At 41.0% G+C, this 18,700-nt stretch overlaps 1 protein-coding gene across 8 annotated transcripts in view; it reads right to left on the bottom strand.

The window, feature by feature from the left end:
• Nucleotides 1-18,700, bottom strand: part of ATG7 (autophagy related 7) — a 245,926-nt gene that overhangs the window by 202,181 nt on the left and 25,045 nt on the right. For 7 of the 8 annotated variants that reach the window (XM_059161746.1, XM_059161751.1, XM_059161752.1 and 4 more), the window contains exons 4-8: nt 17,702-17,819; nt 15,648-15,725; nt 11,795-11,911; nt 10,133-10,282; nt 1,122-1,210 (exon numbers count right to left, since the gene is read on the bottom strand). In XM_059161746.1, the coding sequence (XP_059017729.1) occupies nt 1,122-1,210; nt 10,133-10,282; nt 11,795-11,911; nt 15,648-15,725; nt 17,702-17,819 (552 nt within the window). The remainder of the gene's footprint in view (nt 1-1,121; nt 1,211-10,132; nt 10,283-11,794; nt 11,912-15,647; nt 15,726-17,701; nt 17,820-18,700) is intronic. The other variant, XM_059161750.1, reaches the window with a different exon arrangement.

Raw genomic sequence — 18,700 nt, 5'->3', positions numbered from 1 at the left:
CTGGCGACAATCTATAATTAACCATCTTCATTTTTTTAAAAGCATTTTTATGTAAGTAAAACAGATATGAAGACAAGTACACAAATCCTAAACATAAAGGAGCCTATCTCCTGCCTCTCCCAGTCACTGGCCAGCCCCTTTAAGAGTAACTACTACTCTAATGTCTAAGTCTATTTCTGGGTTTTTCCTGCTCTGATCTTTACAGAGAAGGAATCAGAGGGCCTATTCTCTTAAGGGCTGGATTATTTCCACTGAACCTCATGGCATCTGTGTTGACATGAACATCAGCAGTTCACTCAGATTTATGACAACATCACATTCCATCACAATGAATATGCCACAATTTATTGACCATTTTACTGTTGAAGGACATCTGGGTTATTCCCGGTGTTTGATTATAAAGAATAATGCTGCTGTAAGCATCCCTGCATGTGTGTGTTGCTTCTAAGCATACATTTCTATGCATTATCTACCTGGGAAAGAAACTGTTGAGCCAGAGATAGTTTTCACTTTGGTGGATGCTGCCCATTTTTGAGCAGTTTGAGGGTTCCAACTGACTCACATCTTTGACAACACCTGGTGCTGTCATCTTTTTCAAGTCATCTGGTAGGCATGTAGTAGTATCTTAGCATGGTACCTCATTATCTCTATTACTGAGTAGAATCTCATCATATTTTATGTCCATGATGACTAATGATGTTGAGCATCTTTTTAAATGTATATTGACCTCTTAGATACCCTCTGTTTTCATTATTTTAGGGCTAGAAGAAAAGGAAGATAGCAGCAGTAAGAAAATCCTATGTGAGGCTGACAGCTCAGACAGCTGGAGGGAGGGGCTGGAATTTCCAGCTTGGGACATCTGGCTGCTCACTCTGCCCTACTCTGAAATGTCTTTGGTGCAATATAGTCAGTCTGCAGCTCTGTAACATACCTGCTTAGGGGCTCCCACTGATGGAAACTGGATCATGACTGATGAATTAATTTATTATCTGGTTTCTACACCAGAAATGAAAAAATGCATTGGAAATAAAAGAGACACAGACAGAGGCATACACAGTGTCAAAAATAGAGTGACAGAGACAGACAGACACAGACAGACACAGACACACACATGTAAATACCATCGGTGCGCTGCTAGGACCAAAAGATTCCTCAAAGGCCATCCAGGATGCTGGGCTAAGTTACAGGGATCATATACACCAATTGTTATCTGTAAAGAGAAAAGATGTTTTGAGTGAGTCAAGTGTCATGTCAGGTTCACAGTACAGACACTGCTAACAATTCCTCTTCCCTTTTATGCTATTCTGCAAAAGCATTAACAATTAGACACTTGAAGGGCTAGAGAGTAGAGAAGAAAGCAAAAGGATCTCACGCCAGACCACAGGGCTTCTAGATGGAGAGGCTATCGAATTCTTCTCTGAGCCTCCACACCTTGCAGTAAGCTTGGCATAGTAGGAACTAGATACATTCAGAAGTAAGAAAGATTGCAGGGAAAGTAACTGGGAGGGAAGACAGTCAACTGTCAGGGCTCACATAGAGAACATCCTCTCATAAAGAGCCACAACCTGTGAAAACTACTAATGTTTATGTAACAAAAAAAATCAAAGAGGGGCCACTACCATTACAAGCCTACAGTCAGATCAAATGAAAAAGTCAGATGCTCTGGGGGTGCCTGGGTGGCTTAGTGGGTTAAGCCTCTGCCTTTGGCTCAGGACATGATCTCAAGGTCCTGGGATTGAGTGCCACATCGGGCTCTCTGCTCAGCAGGGAGCCTGCTTCCCCTCTCTCTCTGCCTACTTGTGCTCTTTCTTTCTCTGTCAAATAAATAAATAAAAATTTTTTTAAAAAGTCAGATGCTCTTGATATTGTTAATATGTATTTCCTTCCACTCCATCCCCTCAAACTCCCTCAGCACTGACCTCTGTCTAGAAAACTCTATCCAACTTCAAACACCATTTCTTCAGTGAAGACTCCCTTTGGTGGGAATAGTCACTCTGCTGTGCTTCCACAGAAATTTGTAGATCATACATACCATTTTTTACTTTTTCTTCTTCCTTGCAAAAGACAATGAGTACGCAGCACCCAGATCTTAATTTCTAAATACCACTCTCCAATAAAAGGAATCAGGGCTCCTTGAACACATGGCTAAGTCTAGGGCTGAGGCGGGGAAAATACAAGATGAGCCTGCAGCATCTTGTATACCAGAAAGTAAGTGCTCAACAAACAAAGGCATGGAGCCATGCCAAGGGGACACCAGAACCAACTGAAACAGCATTTGATGGTCAAGGCTAGAACAATCTGAACAATGCAAATAAATAATGCAGGACTGGATTATAATCCAAAGGTATAAAATAAATACCTGTGAATCCATACTGATATAAATAAATGATGGGATAAATAAAAGTAAGAAGGTGAAGAGGCAAGTCTTCCTTATAGAAGATTTCCAAACAATATACTGCCCTTTCTAGGAATAGAGCTTAACCCTTCTCCTGGAGAGTGGGCTAGACTCAGTGACCTACTCCCAAAGAACAAACAGTAACTTCACAAAAAACAAACCTGGCAAAGACTACCTTAACCACATGATCAAGTTTAACATCATCATGGATGCCGTGTGCATATCAGGCACCTGAGATATGATGTAATGACTAGGGCGGCTCACCCTTGGCAGAGTTCTTCCCAAAAACCCATAATCCCGGTCTAATCATAGGGAATCATCAGACAAATGCAAATTAAGGAACATTCTATCAAAATAACTGTCCAGTACTCTTCAAAACTATTAAGGTCATCAAAAACAAGGAAAGTCTGAGGAATTACTACTGACCAGGGGAGACCAAGGAGTCATGACAACACAATGCAATGTAGTCTCCTAGAATGGCTCCTGGAACAGAAGGAAGCCATTGTGGGAAAAACTGGTGAAAAGGAGAATAAAGTCCAGAGTTTAGGTAAGAGTAATCCACCAATGTTGCTTTCTCAGGTACTATGGATAACATTAGAGAAAACTGAAACTGGGTGAGAGTGTATGGGAATTCTCTCTGCGCTGTAGTTTTAGTTTTTTAATAAATCTAAAGTTATTCCAAAATAAAAAGTTTATTTCAAAGAAAAGAAGACAATGAGCATCTGGAGAGCATGGAATATCTTTTTCATTTCCCCATGATCAATTCATGTATACATACCAGATACTTAGTGAATGCATGTTGAATAATGAAAAGATGGATGGATGGATGAGTGGGTGGGAAGGAGAGATGGAAGGAGGGAGTGAGGGTGGATGGGTTGGTGTGTGAAAGGAGGGAGAAAGGAAGGGACAGAGGAAAGATGGCTGGGAGAGAACCATAAATCAACCAACAGGTTCCCTTTATAGGTATAGTTTTGGGTTAAATAAATAAAAACACAGTAGAATTTTAGTTACTCTAGATACACTAAGTTCCATGAGAATGGGGCCAGGCCAAACAATTCTATTTATTTTACTACAATGCTCAATATAATATTAGACACAAAGCAGAAGCTTAACCCTTACTCAGAGAAAGGAAAAGAAAGGAAACAAAAGATAGAAAGTCAGGAAGGCAGAAGGAAGGCAGGCAAGCAGGAAGGAAAGGCCTAGAAGTCCACCATCCAGAAAAAACCAGCATTAACACCTTGGTATATAATCCCCCTTAATTTTATCTTTGCATAAGTATATTTTTACCACAACTTTTATACAATTATATAATTTTAGTATAATTTTTATTATGAAATGAAAATGAGACAGTGCTATAAATACTGTTTTATAGCTCTTATTCTGTTGTTAACTGTCTTCTATACCAATAAATGTCTTTCTACAACCTCTGTCAGTAGTGGCTGAATGGCATTCCACTGTACTATTGCACCACAACTTTTTTTCTATTTCCTATATGGAAGGACAATTAATTAGCCTTCATCTGTGCTCAAGAAAAATCTCTGAAAATGAATTCTACTCTAGTACTATCAGATAATTACTGCATTATTCCAAGAGTACTCCTTTTTGCTACCTTCTCTATGTGAAATTTTCTTATTCTTAACACTGAAGCTTTTTGTGTAGACACATTTCCTGTCTTTAATGCAAACAGACAGATTCATATTTTATTCAATACAGATTCAAACATATAACTATCATTTCAGGAAACACAGAATATCTTTATTTGAGACTTCCTTTTCCCTGGGAGATAAAAACACCAGCATCCAAGCTTTTAAAAACATAGTTTGCACAGACTATTCTGAGTACTGCCCCTTGCTACATGACTGTAGCTAAGGCAAATCAGTCAAATCCTTTAAGCCTCAGCTGGTTTTTTTTTGGGGGGGGGTAGTCAGAAAGGGGCAGGGGGAGAGAGAGAGAGAAAGGATCTTAAGCATGCTGGGCATGGAGCCTGACGTGGGGCTTAGTCTTACGACACTGAGATCATGACCTGAACCTAAATCAAGAGTAGGATGTTAACTGACTGAGCACCCAGGTGCCCCTAGGCCTTGGCTTTTTTTTTTTTTTTTAAGATTTACTTGAGAGAAAGAGAGTGAGTACGGGGCAGGAGTCGGGCAGGGCGGTAAGCAGAGGGAGAGTGGGAGAAAGAGAGAATCTCAAGCCGACTCCCCACTGATCGCAGAGCCTGACACCGGGGCTTAATCTTGCGACCCTGAGAGCATGACCTGTGCCAAAATCAAGAGTCAGACACTGAAACTGATTGCACCACCCAGGCATCCAGGTCTCAGCTTTTTAAACCTGAATCTCTGGGCAACTACTTCACAGAGACACAGTGAGGATGACAGGGTATGGTACTGACATGAAAAGCCCTGTTTATGTGTAGTGCTATTAACATTATTCATGCTTCCAAATCTCCAGTGGTGAGCCTAGCCATGTGTATCTGTATAAAGTGTTGAAGCGATGCTGGTGCCATTGGATCAGTTCACACACTTACTCGGAGAACCATTAGAGAAGGTGATCTTGTAGACTAAAGAGAAGTCTGTGGGGCCATTTTTCATTACCTTGGAAAGTCTGGACTGGCTCTATGTCTAAATGGGTTCCACGCACCAGTAGTACCACCTGGGAATCTGTTGGAAATGCAGAATCTCAGGCTCCCTGTCTCCAGTCCCACTGGATCAGAATCCATTTTAACAAGGACCCAGGTGAACTGCACGCTCAAGGCAGGTTGAGCAGCACTGCCCTGCTCCTCAACTCTCTCCTGTCTTGGTCTTCATATTTGAATGTGTGTGACAATCACGCTTGGGAAGCTTTCAAAAATCCTGCTGCCTGGGTCCCACCACTTGAGGTCCTGGTTCTGCTAGTCTGGGCTGTGGCTTGAGCATTAGTTATTCTAAAAGCTCGCCAGGTAATTCTAAAGCACAACAAGTTACAAAGACCTCTTGAGAGTGCAGCGGTTGCTTAAAGCGGTCTCGCTCTGTGCGGGCTCAAGCAATGTCTATCACATGCATCTTTCCATCCCTAGTGCCTGGCACAGTAATGGATGTTCAGCAAATTTTGCTGAATAAATGACAGAACTGGCCATTTCTCCAGGCCCCACTATATGGGAAGCTCTGCCCCTTATACCCTATCTTTGGGCAGGGATCCTGGGAGGCAGCTGGAGGGAGGGAGATGATGGCTAACCAACAGAGATCTGAAGCTCACATATAAAGCCATGGTACAGCATCTTGGCTGGCCCTTTTCCCTCCCTTTTCTTTTCTCAACAGTACAGGTTCCCCCTTCAGTGACATTTTCACACTGGGATTGCCCTGGATGAGAATGTGACAGTTTAATCTCAAAGGACTTGCTCTGAGAGATGAGAAAACCCGAAAAATGAGGCATTCCCCACAAGGCTCCCTCTGAATGAAGAAATTGTCTCCCTTGAGTTTTCTGGTCCTGTTGGCAATCACCACCACTTGGGACACCCTTCAGCTTTATTCCCTTCTGTCAATCATGACAGATGGCATCTGCTAGACAAATTATATTTAAGTAATCATTGCTTTGCCTTCACATTTAAAAAAATTTATCAAAGATATTTACAAGTCTATTATCCAGCAAGAAAAGGGGGAGAAGGGGGAGGCTGGCATTCTACTTCTATAACATTTAAAACAGCTTAGAAGAAGAAAATGACCTAATGTGGTAGAAAAAACCAGAGGTCAGCAGGCATGCATGACCTTCGTATTGAGACTCTGAGTTTCAATTTTCAAATGTGACTCAATAAATCTGGACTCTTAGCAGATGCCTTATTCTCATACAATTTCTCTGTACCTTAGGTTTCTCCTCTTTGGAGAACTCTGCCTGCACATGGAGACTGCACACAAGGCAAGCTCAATGAATGCTAACTATAACAGCAATGTAAATAAACTCTATGTCGTACCTGCACTGACCCTTCTGTACAGTTCAATCTGTTATTGTCACATAGCGATCTACCTTCCATCTCAAAGTTCCCTTTTTCCTAACTGGCAGAGAAAAGAAGGGGATAAGTTCCAGCTTATCAAACACTTTCCACATTTAGGCTTTATCATCTGTAAGTGTAGAGTTGGGACTAAATGAAGTTATAGAAACAAGAATGTCATATTAGATACTGTAAGTGGTGCCTAATTTCAAAGAATGAGTACATTTCTGACACTAAATACAAAGGCAATGAGATAGGAAGGTAGTAAGAAAAAAACCCCAACTTTTTCTGAGCAGAAAAAAACAGGAATCAGTTTCTTAGAGCAACCTGACCTAAGATGAGCTACAGAGTAGGAGTGAACTGCTGAAGAGAAATCTATCAACCACAAAGGGAGGTCAACTTCAAGATGCTTTAAAGTAACTCTCCTACCCACATGAGGCATGCATGAGTACAAAAAGCAAGCATCCAGACAGGAAAACGACAGAATCCATTTGACATTAGACTGAACATCCTTTAATATTTCTTTGATGATTCAAAAGTGATTCCAAAATCTTTAAGTGCTTTCGGAACCAAATCAGGAACCTCAATCACTGTAGGAATTAGTCAGCACAATGCTAGGTAAGCCAGCTTAACTGTTTGGGTAAATAGATTTTTTTGTTGGTGGTAGTGGCAGTCAGAAATCATTATGGGCTAGGAGTTCTGCCTTCTCCACCTGGCTTTGTCACACAATCATTGTGTGAAGCTGGGTAAATCACTTCTTTTATAATACCAATCAGTAGAAAGAAGCAAAATGTAATTGGGGGGAAAAAAATTTGTTTAGAAGATTGTCGAAATAAATGCTCCTTTCTACTTGGCCGAGAGCACACAATTCATTGAAGTAGCTCAGTCATGCTCTGGCTATGGTCCACCCAGTTATTTGCTGAAAAAGTACATGAGAAAGAAAAGAGGGCAAAATTGTCAACTTGAGTACGTTCAGCTGGAGAAATTTCCACACTGCTCCCTTAAAATACACTTATCTGACAAATGGCCATCTACTACTCAAATACTTGATGTAACAGGAAATGCACAAAGGTGATTTCATGTTTTAAAAGTACAGGACACATGGGGCGCCTGGGTGGCTCAGTGGGTTAAGGCCTCTGCCTTCGGCTCGGGTCATGATCCCAGGGTCGTGGGATCGAGCCCCGCATCGGGCTCTCTGCTTGGCGGGGAGCCTGCTTCCCCTCTCTCTCTGCCTGCCTCTCTGTCTGCTTGTGATTTCTGTCTGTCAAATAAATAAATAAAATCTTTAAAAAAAAAAAATAAAAATAAAAAAATAAAAGTACAGGACACAAAAATCCAAGTATCTAATGCACTGCAATGTCACAGACAGCTGCCAAGATGTGGAGCTTGCTAAGTGAAGAAAGAGGCCTGCTAATAGCATACCAATTGTTGTTCCTTTGCTTCGCTCCTGTCCAAAGATTTTTAAACCCCAGAATTAAAGGCTAATGTTGTTACAATTACAAAATGTTTCCCAAACACCCAATCTTCAATAACTGCTCTGAGGAAAGCAGAAGACTCAAGCAAGCTTTTACAAAAGACTGGCAATGGCACAGAGATATGGGCTGTTTTTGATGGAATCACAAACACTGCCTTGAAAGACAACTAATTGTTAATGATGCGGTTGTCACCATGACCAGTAAGTGGAATCATAGTCTCACTGAGGGAATGAAGTATGTAAATGAGGCCCTTTTTTAATTGGTTCAAATGTGTAAAATGTGTAACATCCCAGGGCTGGTCTGGGTGCATGGCTGGCAGAAGGGAAAACCAGCACAGTTTGTGAGCCATAGTTATGACAGGCAGTGGTAGGCCAGAGCTGGCCTGAACAGACTTGGGAAAGCCAACTGTTACCATCTCTTCCCATCTCTGCGTTCTGTGACTTCATGTTGGCAGCCTGAACTTGGCCATGGTGGGAGGACTGACACCATGAAAAGAAGCAAACATACACAATCAGGGTTTTGCCCCACCGGAGAGCCAGCTGTCAAACATTTACAAGCACACCACTGATCATAGACCTTAAAATGTCCAAACCCTTTAAGTCAGTAGTTCTCTATCTAAAACTCCTTCCTAAGGAAATAATTCAAGGTAAGTGGGTAGAGGGCAGGAATCTGATGCACAGGGAAGCTCCTAATAATGAAGAAGTATCAGAAAACTAAATGTCAAAAATTTGATGTTATCTATCAGAAAGGAAGTTGATACAGAGTGTAACGGTATTATGCTAAATGTTACAATAAAAAATAATATGGTATCATCTTAGTCTTTAAAAAATAGAAAAAGATTAGTAGGAAATATACAAATTGTTTACTTTAAAAAAACCTGATACCTTAAAATAATAGTTGAATAACGTCATGAAAATTTAAAAACAGAAAGATGCAGCTGGAAATGAAAATCACAAATGGAACCATCCTTAGTGCAGTTCATTTATCGGCCAGTACTCTCCCACTGGGCAACCAACCAGCACTGTCCAAACTAAAGTGATAAGCTATTTGTTAGTTCTAGTCATATAGTGGCTCTTTCAAAAAAGATCAAAAAGAGAATAGAAAACAGAATGCTTAGTGCCTAATAAAGTATTGTTTTGTGAAGGAAAATGCTAATATAGTTGAGAAAAAAATGCACTTTAAAAAAGGTATCTTAAGTTCAGGCTAAGAAATAATCAGGGCATCTATTAGAGGTCTCTCTTTTCTCAACTCTGATATATCTACATGGCTAATGAAATTATCCCACCTGACTTCGTAAGCTCATAAAATTCATCAATTGTTTATTTTTAATTTACAATCCCTTATATGACTGAGATAGCTCACTATATACACTTCTGAAAGACACAGTACTTTTTCATTTGTTCAGAATTTTATTGAGGACCTAAGACCAGTTTAAGATATTTTGTAGATGCAGATACATTAAGATACAAGCTCTGCCCTTTAGGAGCTTACCATCTAGGATAGAACAAAAAGTAACTTGTATAAGCAAACAGGACAGAAAATGAGATCAGAAAGTAAGTGCAGTGAGATCAAAAAAGGAAAGATTACACATGGCCAGGCCACCCTGTGAGAAGGCTTCACCATGGAGCTGGAATTCCAACAAGGAGAGTTTCTCAGGATTTTCACATAGAGTATGTTTCAGATGATACTGTATGAGGTCAAAGAGAGTTATAGAAAAAGTCCTACATAGACTTGATTCGTGGGAGTAGGGTTGAGGGTGAGGATTCTCTGAAAAAACAGGCAAGCTCACCTGAGAGCAATGGTTTATGAGGAAAACAGCAGAAGATGAAGCAGGAGAAGTGGCCTGGAGCCAGATGGAAGACACCATTAACCCGATCACTGAATGATAGGGTGAATGTGAGTAGTTTGAAGCAAGTGGTGGTAAACAGGATGGAAGCAAGAAGACTCTAACTGTCCAGAACAGAAGTAATCAGGGCCTGAACTATGGTGGTAACTCTGGAAATAAGTTAAAATACAGATACAAAATATATCAGGAAGGAAAACTGAAATAACTTTATCACGAATTGGAAAGGAGGAACCCAAAATTACTTTGAGGTGTAAAAGAGCTAGGAAAATCTGGAGGAGAGGCTGATCTGGGAACAGCAGGGCTGAGAGAGGATGAAGATTAAAGAATGTTCCACAACATTCCTTGGAGGGCTAAAGAAATCTAAGTGATTTTGAATTTTGCAATGATCTATTAAGACATGAACATCAGATTTTTTTTTTTTTAAGAATAATAAAACTCAGAGTTTTTCTGACCTTTGTCCTTTGGTCTTGGAAGAAATCACTGTAGTGTTTAAGCAGGGAAACCAGCACCATGTTCTCATCATACTTGATCAAGAAGTAAGGTAGCGCTGGGACTCCTTCTGTGTGACAAAGATCATCATATGCACGCTCAAGGCCTTGAATCTAAGAACAGGAAACACTGAATTATTCTCCAGACAATTACTTTCTAGTTCTGAGCTAAAAATTAATATAAAAGGTACATTAAAGCCAGAAGACTAGAAATGACTGAGCATAGCCCTGTTATTCTTTTGTAGCAAATGAACATAGAAGTACCCAAATAATACCCCTTCACTTCTACGTAACCCTTTCCACGTGCATGGTGGTGTGTCTTAGAGAGGGGCACGAGGTTTTGAGGGGACACTTTATAGTACAGCATGGTGGCTCCCTAAGATGTTAATCACAGTGGTGTAGAGAGAGCTCCAAACATTATTTCTCTCCTATAATAACCAAGCACTGAATCCACCACTGATGAATTTTACCTTGAACCTTTCCTTAAAATAACAGCATTTCTGAGACATACCTCACTTACTAGATAATTCACCCATGTAAAGTGCATAATTCAGTGCTGTTTTTAGCATGTTTGCAGGATTATGCAACCATCAGTGCAATAATTTTAGAATATTTATAGAATGTAGGATAATTTTAGAATATTTATGTCACTCCTAAAAGAAATCTTGTTTACATCAGCAGTCAGTCCCATGGCATTATCCTTTTCCTCTACTTGTCTTTCTTCTTGGGAAATTAGTTCCACAAAACTACAACCTTCAATTTGCCCTAAACAAACTTACTATTTTTTCATCAATGAGGGTTTCTCCCTGGTGTTAGAATTCACGATTTAATGATTGATGTGCTTCATGATTTCAAATCATCTTGCCACTCAATCCTTGCCTCAACGACAGCTGGAATTCTTTGATTTAGGGTCTGTGTTCTACTAGCCTGATTATTTTCACTGCTCTCCACTAGACCATCTCTGATGACTATATTGTCTTTCTTAGACCAAAAAGACTAGATCTCTATCTACCATTTCTGATGTAGAAGTTCTACAACCTGGTGTGAGTGTGGTAGAATGTCTTCTACTTGTTCTCAAAGACTCTTCCCAAAGTATACTGCCATAGGATCCTGTATAGTGAAAGTGAAAACCACATTTTGGCAAATTCTTGCAGACTTTCAACATGTTCCTATAACTCCTCCCTACCAGCTTAGCCTTTCACCAAATGTCACTGAAAACTTGAAAAAAGTATCACTCAGTACTCCTTCAAAATGATTTTTACAGGGGCGCCTGGGTGGCTCAGTGGGTTGAGCCGCTGCCTTCGGCTCAGGTCATGATCTCAGGGTCCTGGGATCGAGTCCCGCATCGGGCTCTCTGCTCAGCAGGGAGACTGCTTCCCTCTCTCTCTCTCTCTGCCTGCCTCTCCATCTACTTGTGATTTCTCTCTGTCAAATGAATAAATAAAATCTTTAAAAAAAAATGATTTTTACATTTTGTAAATAAGTATGCTCCTAGTACCATCTTTGTAGGATTCCATGGGGACCATCTCTCCATTCAGACAAGTACCTGTCTGTCTTTAGAATGAACTGAAGTATTCAAATGTATTAAACCCAATTTTGCCTGCCTTTTATTTAATTTCTTGATACCTGTTTTGGTGAAAACCTTTGATCCAAGCCCACCGGCCCTTGAATGAGGGGTATACTCTCTGGAAGGCAGAGAGCAGGGAAGCAAAACCAATAGTAGAAGTGGTACTTCTTTAGATCCTAGAAGAAAGGATATAACAGAAGTTATGAGATTAGCACCTATGATTAAACTGGAATGCATCCATTAATGTAATTTCCCCATCGTCATGTAGATAGACACATTGATGCACACAAAATAGGATAAGCTGGTCAGAAAGTCTTATCTCCAACAGAGCTCATGATAGAATACAGAAATTTTGTCTTTCTCTTAAAATATTCCCATACACCACACACTAATACCTCATGATAAACATATTAGCCACTTGCTAACAGAAAGTGTTAACTGGCAATTACCATCATCACTGTTAAATACACAAAACCACCCCAGGACGTGATTATTATCCCATTTTATGGACAGAAAACTGAAGCTTAGAGGAAGGTGAAGTACTTGAACAAAACAAAGATACTGAGTGGTGGGGAGGGGGGTAGAATTCTGTTTCCGAAATTTAAGTTCTGTCCTAGTACCACACATACTATGGTACTAGTATGCACTATACTATCTGAGAAGGCCCAACCAGCAGACATGGTTACAGTCTTCAGAGTCAAATGAATGGAGCATATTATTGAAAAGGCTGTGCCATCCATAACCTCTACATGCCTGCGATAATAAAACACTGCTTTCAGAAATGCCTTGTTGGTGTAATTTGAGTAAACAACTATTAAACACTTGCCATGTACAAAGCAATACATTAGACACTCTGACAATAAGAAGATAAATAAAAGCTAGTCGAGCCCTCAGGCAGCTCACTCTCTTTACCGGCAGAGATAAAGTGAGTCCATGATTAATAGCCATGGGTCATAGAAGAGGTTCTGAGAACAAAGGAGCATCAGCAACATTGAGATTACATCTTTAAAGGTATATCTTCCACCAGGGGAAGCGAGGCAGGGACAATGACTCATGAAGCTGTTCTTGAAAACTGTTCCCACTCAGGTTGGATGTTCTTGCCTCTGAATTCTTACAGCTTTTGTGGCCTAAGTTACTCCTATGGTGGATCTCATAGTTCTATGGGTGTTTGATAGCTTCTCCATCAGTTTATTGATTTGGCTAATCAGTATTTCTTCTTGATTTGCTAAGAATAAAGAATAGATAGTTGTTTGATGACTTCTTATTAACATATAATTCACACACCATAAAAGTTACCATGTTAAAGTGTAAAAAGCCCCCATCAGTTTATTAATTAGAAACACCCATGGGGCGCCTGGCTGGCTCAGTGAGTTAAAGCATCTGCCTTCGGTTTGGGTCATGATCTCGGGGTTCTGGGATCGAGCCCTGCATCGGGCTCTCTGCTCAGGAGAGAGCCTGCTTCCTCTTCTCTCTCTTTGCCTGCCTCTCTGCCTACTTGTGATCTCTGTCTGTCAAATAAATAAATAAAATCTTTAAAAAAACAAAACAAAACACCCATCCACAGAACTTCCCATTCCCCCTTCTCGCCAACCCCTGGGAACCGCTCATCTATTTTCTGTCTCTATGGATTTGCTTTTCCTGGGCTTTTCATATAAAGGAAATTTTACCATATAACTTTTTAAATATAAATGTATATATAAACATATGTCTGGGTGAGGAAATCTAGTAATTATAGTTTCCAGTCTCTAATTCTGCTATTAACTGATCAACTAAGAACAAATTCCCATATTTTTTTTTAAGATTTTATTTATTTATTTGACAGACAGAGATCACAAGAGAGGCAGACAGAGAGAGAGGAGGAAGCAGGAAGCTTCCTGAGGGCTTGACTAGCTTTTATTTATCTTCTTATTGTCAGAGTGTCTAATGTATTGCTTTGTACATGGCAAGTGTTTAATAGTTGTTTACTCAAATTACACCAACAAGGCATTTCTGAAAGCAGTGTTTTTTTTTTTTTTAAGATTTTATTTATTTATTTGACAGACAGAGATCACAAGAGAGGCAGGCAGAGAGAGAGGAGGAAGCAGGAAGCAGGATCCCCACTGAGCAGAGAGCCCGATGCGGGGCTCGATCCCATGACCCTGGGATCATGACCTGAACAGAAGGCAGAGGCTTTAACCCACTGAGCCACCTAGGCGCCCCAACAAATTCCCTTTTGATGGCGGCAAAACAAACTACAAAACAGAAATTAAAGTGTCTGTTCCTTTGAGTCCTAAAAATAGCAGAAAGGAAAGTAAAACATCACAGATTATTCTCTTCCTTATACTTATATGATTTGTCATAACTGATCTTTAGTCAAAGGTTAAACAATTCAAGATGAAGGACCTCACAATTTCTAAGAACCTTTATCAGATTATCTTCAAAAGAAAAAGGCTTGAATTTCTTAGAAATTCTTCTCAGGATACAAAGGACCTCAATTAAATTAAACATAAAGCCTTCTGTGTTTGAAGAGACTTTTAGTTTTTTTAAAAGGTAGGTGAAGAACGATCAGTAAAAAGGGCAGCAGGGCAAACACACAGAATTCTTGATACAGAAAATGTATTGATGTTAAAGTAACAAACCTAGAAATCTTTAACTAGCACTACTTATATATCTCTTAGTAGCAGATCTACAAAATTGCTCAAATTTATACAATTAATTCCAAACTACAGCTAGTAATCTCATAAAGAATTTAAACATTTTTATATCTCTCCCGCTATTACACAGAGAGCACTATAACTTGTTAGGAAATGTGCTCCTTATAGATAGCCTCCCTTTGGCATGGCCTTCAGTATGATTTTTATCATTCTCTCCTTTGCCTTGGGCAGCAAATCAGATAGGCAGCATTCAGAAGAAACAGAGGATTAGTTCATGAAGGAAGAAGAAAGGCAAGACCTATAAGTGGGCAAAAGGAAGGAAGGAAGGAAGGGAGTAAGGGAGGGAGGAGGGAGGGAAGGGAGAGATAGATGTGGGGAAGAGGATTAATATCCAAAGCTGATGAAGCTGATAAAACACAACACTCAATATATGTTAACATCAATATGTTTATATGCCTTCTCCAAAGAATTTATCCTAAAGAAATAAAATGAGCAGAAATAAAAATCAGTGTGGCCAATACTGTTCCCTGCAGCATTTTTTAAAGTAGTGAATATTAGAAACAACCTAGATGTACAAGAGTCTAAAGAACATACACTTGATAGAATATTACATAGTCAACTTAATTAGAAAGGCTAACTTTATTTTACACAGAGATATATATGTATACAGATATATACACATGCACATACACGTGTGCAGTGTATATGGCTGGTCTCTATAACCAACCCTTCCATTTCCCCACACTGCCCACCAGAGACCAGGTCCTTGCCCCTACTTCCCTAGGCAGCTGATGTTACACTTACACAAAACATTTTTCATTCTTAAAAAAACATAGCTGTTTGGACAAACTATGCAGTGTGAACTCCTCTAGTCTGGAAGCTGTTGGGGGATAGCCAGGATCCCCAAGATGTCATCTTTTCCTTATGCTGATGGACCCAGCAACTGAGCTCTGTAGGACTGTACTGAACAAAGAAATGGTGACAAAGAACCACTATTTCCTAAAGCTGACTTGACTGTCCCGAGCAACAAGACTTGGGTCTCGGTGTTCCATTAACCACGCAACTAGCAACAGTATCTTCAGAATGAATTAACTTTGCACTGGTGATAAGTGCCAACACTATTGGGCGACTTATCAAATGAGTGTTTCTTGAACAGCTCTGAATTCAATAAAACCAGGTAGTAGCTTCAGTGAGAAGAGCGCAGACCGTCCTATTGGGACCCTGGACTTGACTGGGGCATTTCAGCAGTCTAAATATGACTGAGAGTACATTTACTTACTGCAAAGGTCAAGAGGAGGAACTTGTTGAGAAGGACAGGGTTTTCGAGAGCAGCACCTGATTTTATAGCTTCCCATATCTGTCAGAAGAAAGAGAAGGGTCAAGGCAGTTCTCAGGTGTCTCTGAGCTTCTCACAAATGAAGTATAGAGGTGAAAAGCTCCAAGCTCTTCTTTCCTCCAGGCTCAACATCACTTACCCCAGGCTTTAGAGTGGGTTGTGGCCACTCTGGATGGCCTCTCTACCACCGCAAACAAACTCCCTTTGGGGGCTGAGGAAATTGACAGAACCCAGGAGCCTCCTCTCACTCAGACTCAGCATCCGAGGAGGAAAGCAGGCCATTTTCATGCCTTCATTATTTCCTCCAACAAATATTTACTGATTGTCTACTATCTTACAGGCACATCATGATTATAGAATAAAAGACACAGTCCCAGGTGCCTGCGTGGTTCAGTGGATTAAGCAACTACCTTTGGCTCAGGTCATGATCCTGGAATCCCAGAATCTAGTCCTGCATTGAGCTCCCTACTTAATGGGGAGTCTTCTTCTCTCTCTGACCCTCTCCCCTCTCATGCTCTAATAAATAAATAAATTTTAAAAATAACAACAACAGCAAAAACCCTGACACAGTCCCTACCCTCAAGAAGCTTTGGGTTCAGTGAGGGAGACAGGCATAAATGTCCAGATACCCCACCAGGTAGGACATGCTACCTCAAAAAGATGTGGAATTCCTGGGAGGAGCATTGAACTGGGTTGGGAAGGGGTTCTAGGAAGCAGTGATTTGACCTAGGTATAGGGGATTTCTGAAAGTATCACTTGGGATTATCTTGCCCTGAGACATGAAGGAAAGAGAATGAGTTTATGCATACTCAGCAAGTAGTGTGACCAGAAGCAGAAGCTGGTACTGGTCTGTAGCTGCTGAACACAAGGTTTCAGTAGCTAAGATTAGCTACTAAACTTTATGTCACTATGCAAGACAAACAGCTGCACCAAAGGAGCCACTGGGTGGAAGAGGGAAATAAACAAAGAGAATTCTTTTCCTACTATTGACATAATAGCCCTGAAGGAGCTGGAGCAGAGAAGAGTAGGCCCCATGTCCGAAAAACTAAGAGGGTGGGGGAAATGCTCGGGCGTGTGAATCGGGGTAAAGGCTGAGCCGCAGGATGAGGGGTGGGATTTCTGTGGGGAACAATCTGTGATTTTTTAAAATGGATGAGAAACCAACCCAGCTCCTTGGAGACAGCCTTTGAAATGTGCTGCCAGACCAGGAGCCCAGGAGCAGTCAAGCTGCAGGCCAAGAAAAACCACCATCATCACCTGGGTCACAAGCTACTTCCATCTCAAGGGATGTTAGGGATGCCTTCCTTAAGACCAAAGGCAGAAGATCTCCTTCTCTGACCGTGGCACCCATACTCATTTTTTTTTTTAAGATTTTATTTATTTATTTGACAGAAAGAGAGAGAGAGAGAGATTACAAGTAGGCAGGCAGAGAGAGAGAAGCAGGCTCCTTGCTGAGCAGAGAGCCCAATGCGGCACTCGATCCCAGGACCCTGAGATCATGACCTGAACCAAAGGCAGAGGCTTTAACCCACTGAGCCACCAAGGTGTCCTAGATGGAGTAGTTTAGATTTAGCCTTAAAGATACAAAGAGATAATATAATCATCTCTGACAGCATTACAGTGCTTAGGACTGGAAAGCCATGTGGCACAAAGAAGAGAGAACCCAAAGGCATGTAGAAACAGGGATAGAACTCTTAAAGACAGGTCAAACTGCTTCCAAATGCTAACTGAAGAACAGCAGCAAAGCTTTTTACAACTGCCCTGCCATGGTTTTCTGGCCTATCCCCAGCTGAGAGGCTCAATGTCTTCTCCCTGAACTTCCTGCCAATGTAGGAGACTGTAAGAACCCCCTCTGGGAAATAAACCAAAGCCTGCAAGGATCTTTAAGTACTGACTCTATGCTAGTTTCCCTGACAGACCCATACAGCTGATCAGAACCACTGGGCCTACCAAGACTAGGGAAGACAGAACAGATACATCATCAGTTCCCAGCTAACCTCATCTGCTGCTTGCTCCAAAAGTAGCTTCTTATCTGCAGCCTTGAAAGCCTCAAGTGTGTTGGTGTTAAAGAGCGTTCCAACAGCTGGGCAGCAGTGGGCTGGCGTGGGAGCACTCCTAGACACAGGAGAAAGATGGTTAGGCAGGCAAAGATGGGACAGCAGTGGGAGAAAAAAGACAGTGCTCTGCAGGGCAAAGAGATAATCAAACACACATTTCTTTGGGAAAACATGAACATCTTTGCTTAAGAACTAAAAAACTGGAACTATACACACACACAAAATCTCTATATTCTCTTTACCCTCACCTCTTGTTGTTCTTCCACTGCCCACCACCTCCCACTTCACCTCAAATATACATCCATTATCTAGATTTTACCCTTTCTCATCTTTAACCTGAAAGGGAAACATTATTTATGGAACTTCTACTGCACCAAGAACTGTACAAGTTTTGCATTTTTGCAACAACTCTTTCTCCTGATTAAAGGCTTAAGTAACTCACCTAAGGTCACATAAGATAGGCGGGGCAGGAATCTAAAGCCAAAACTAGCAGACTCCAAGGTATTGAGCTGCCTAATCCCTACTCAAACCCTCACAGGCTTCAAGGCCCTGCTCCAAACCATCTCCTTCCTGGAAGAACCTCCCATTTTCTCTGGTAATGGCTGGCACAGGAAACTGAGCATTACATTTTAGTGTATCTTTAAGACTGACCATCAGAGACACCCGACTAGAGGACAGTAAGCTCCCCGAGGGCAGGGAACATGTCTCCCTCTTCTGTTTCCAGACCTCACTCAGCCTAAACAGGCTCCACAAAGAGATGCTACTGAGCCAACTTCCAGTGGTGGTCTGAGTCACACAGACAAAATGTGTCATCCCTGGGCTACCTGCCAATCTGTCGTGTCACGTGTGTATCACACTCTATACTGTCCCCTTATGGTCTTCAGAGTAATCAAAATCAGGGGAGAAGAAGACAAGTTAATTCTAAGTACAAACTCAGAT

Source organism: Mustela lutreola, chromosome 2 (assembly GCF_030435805.1).
Source record: "Mustela lutreola isolate mMusLut2 chromosome 2, mMusLut2.pri, whole genome shotgun sequence".
Classification (NCBI taxonomy): domain Eukaryota; kingdom Metazoa; phylum Chordata; class Mammalia; order Carnivora; family Mustelidae; genus Mustela; species Mustela lutreola.
Note: the sequence above shows the minus strand (reverse complement) of the source record. Positions and strands in the feature narration are given on the sequence as shown.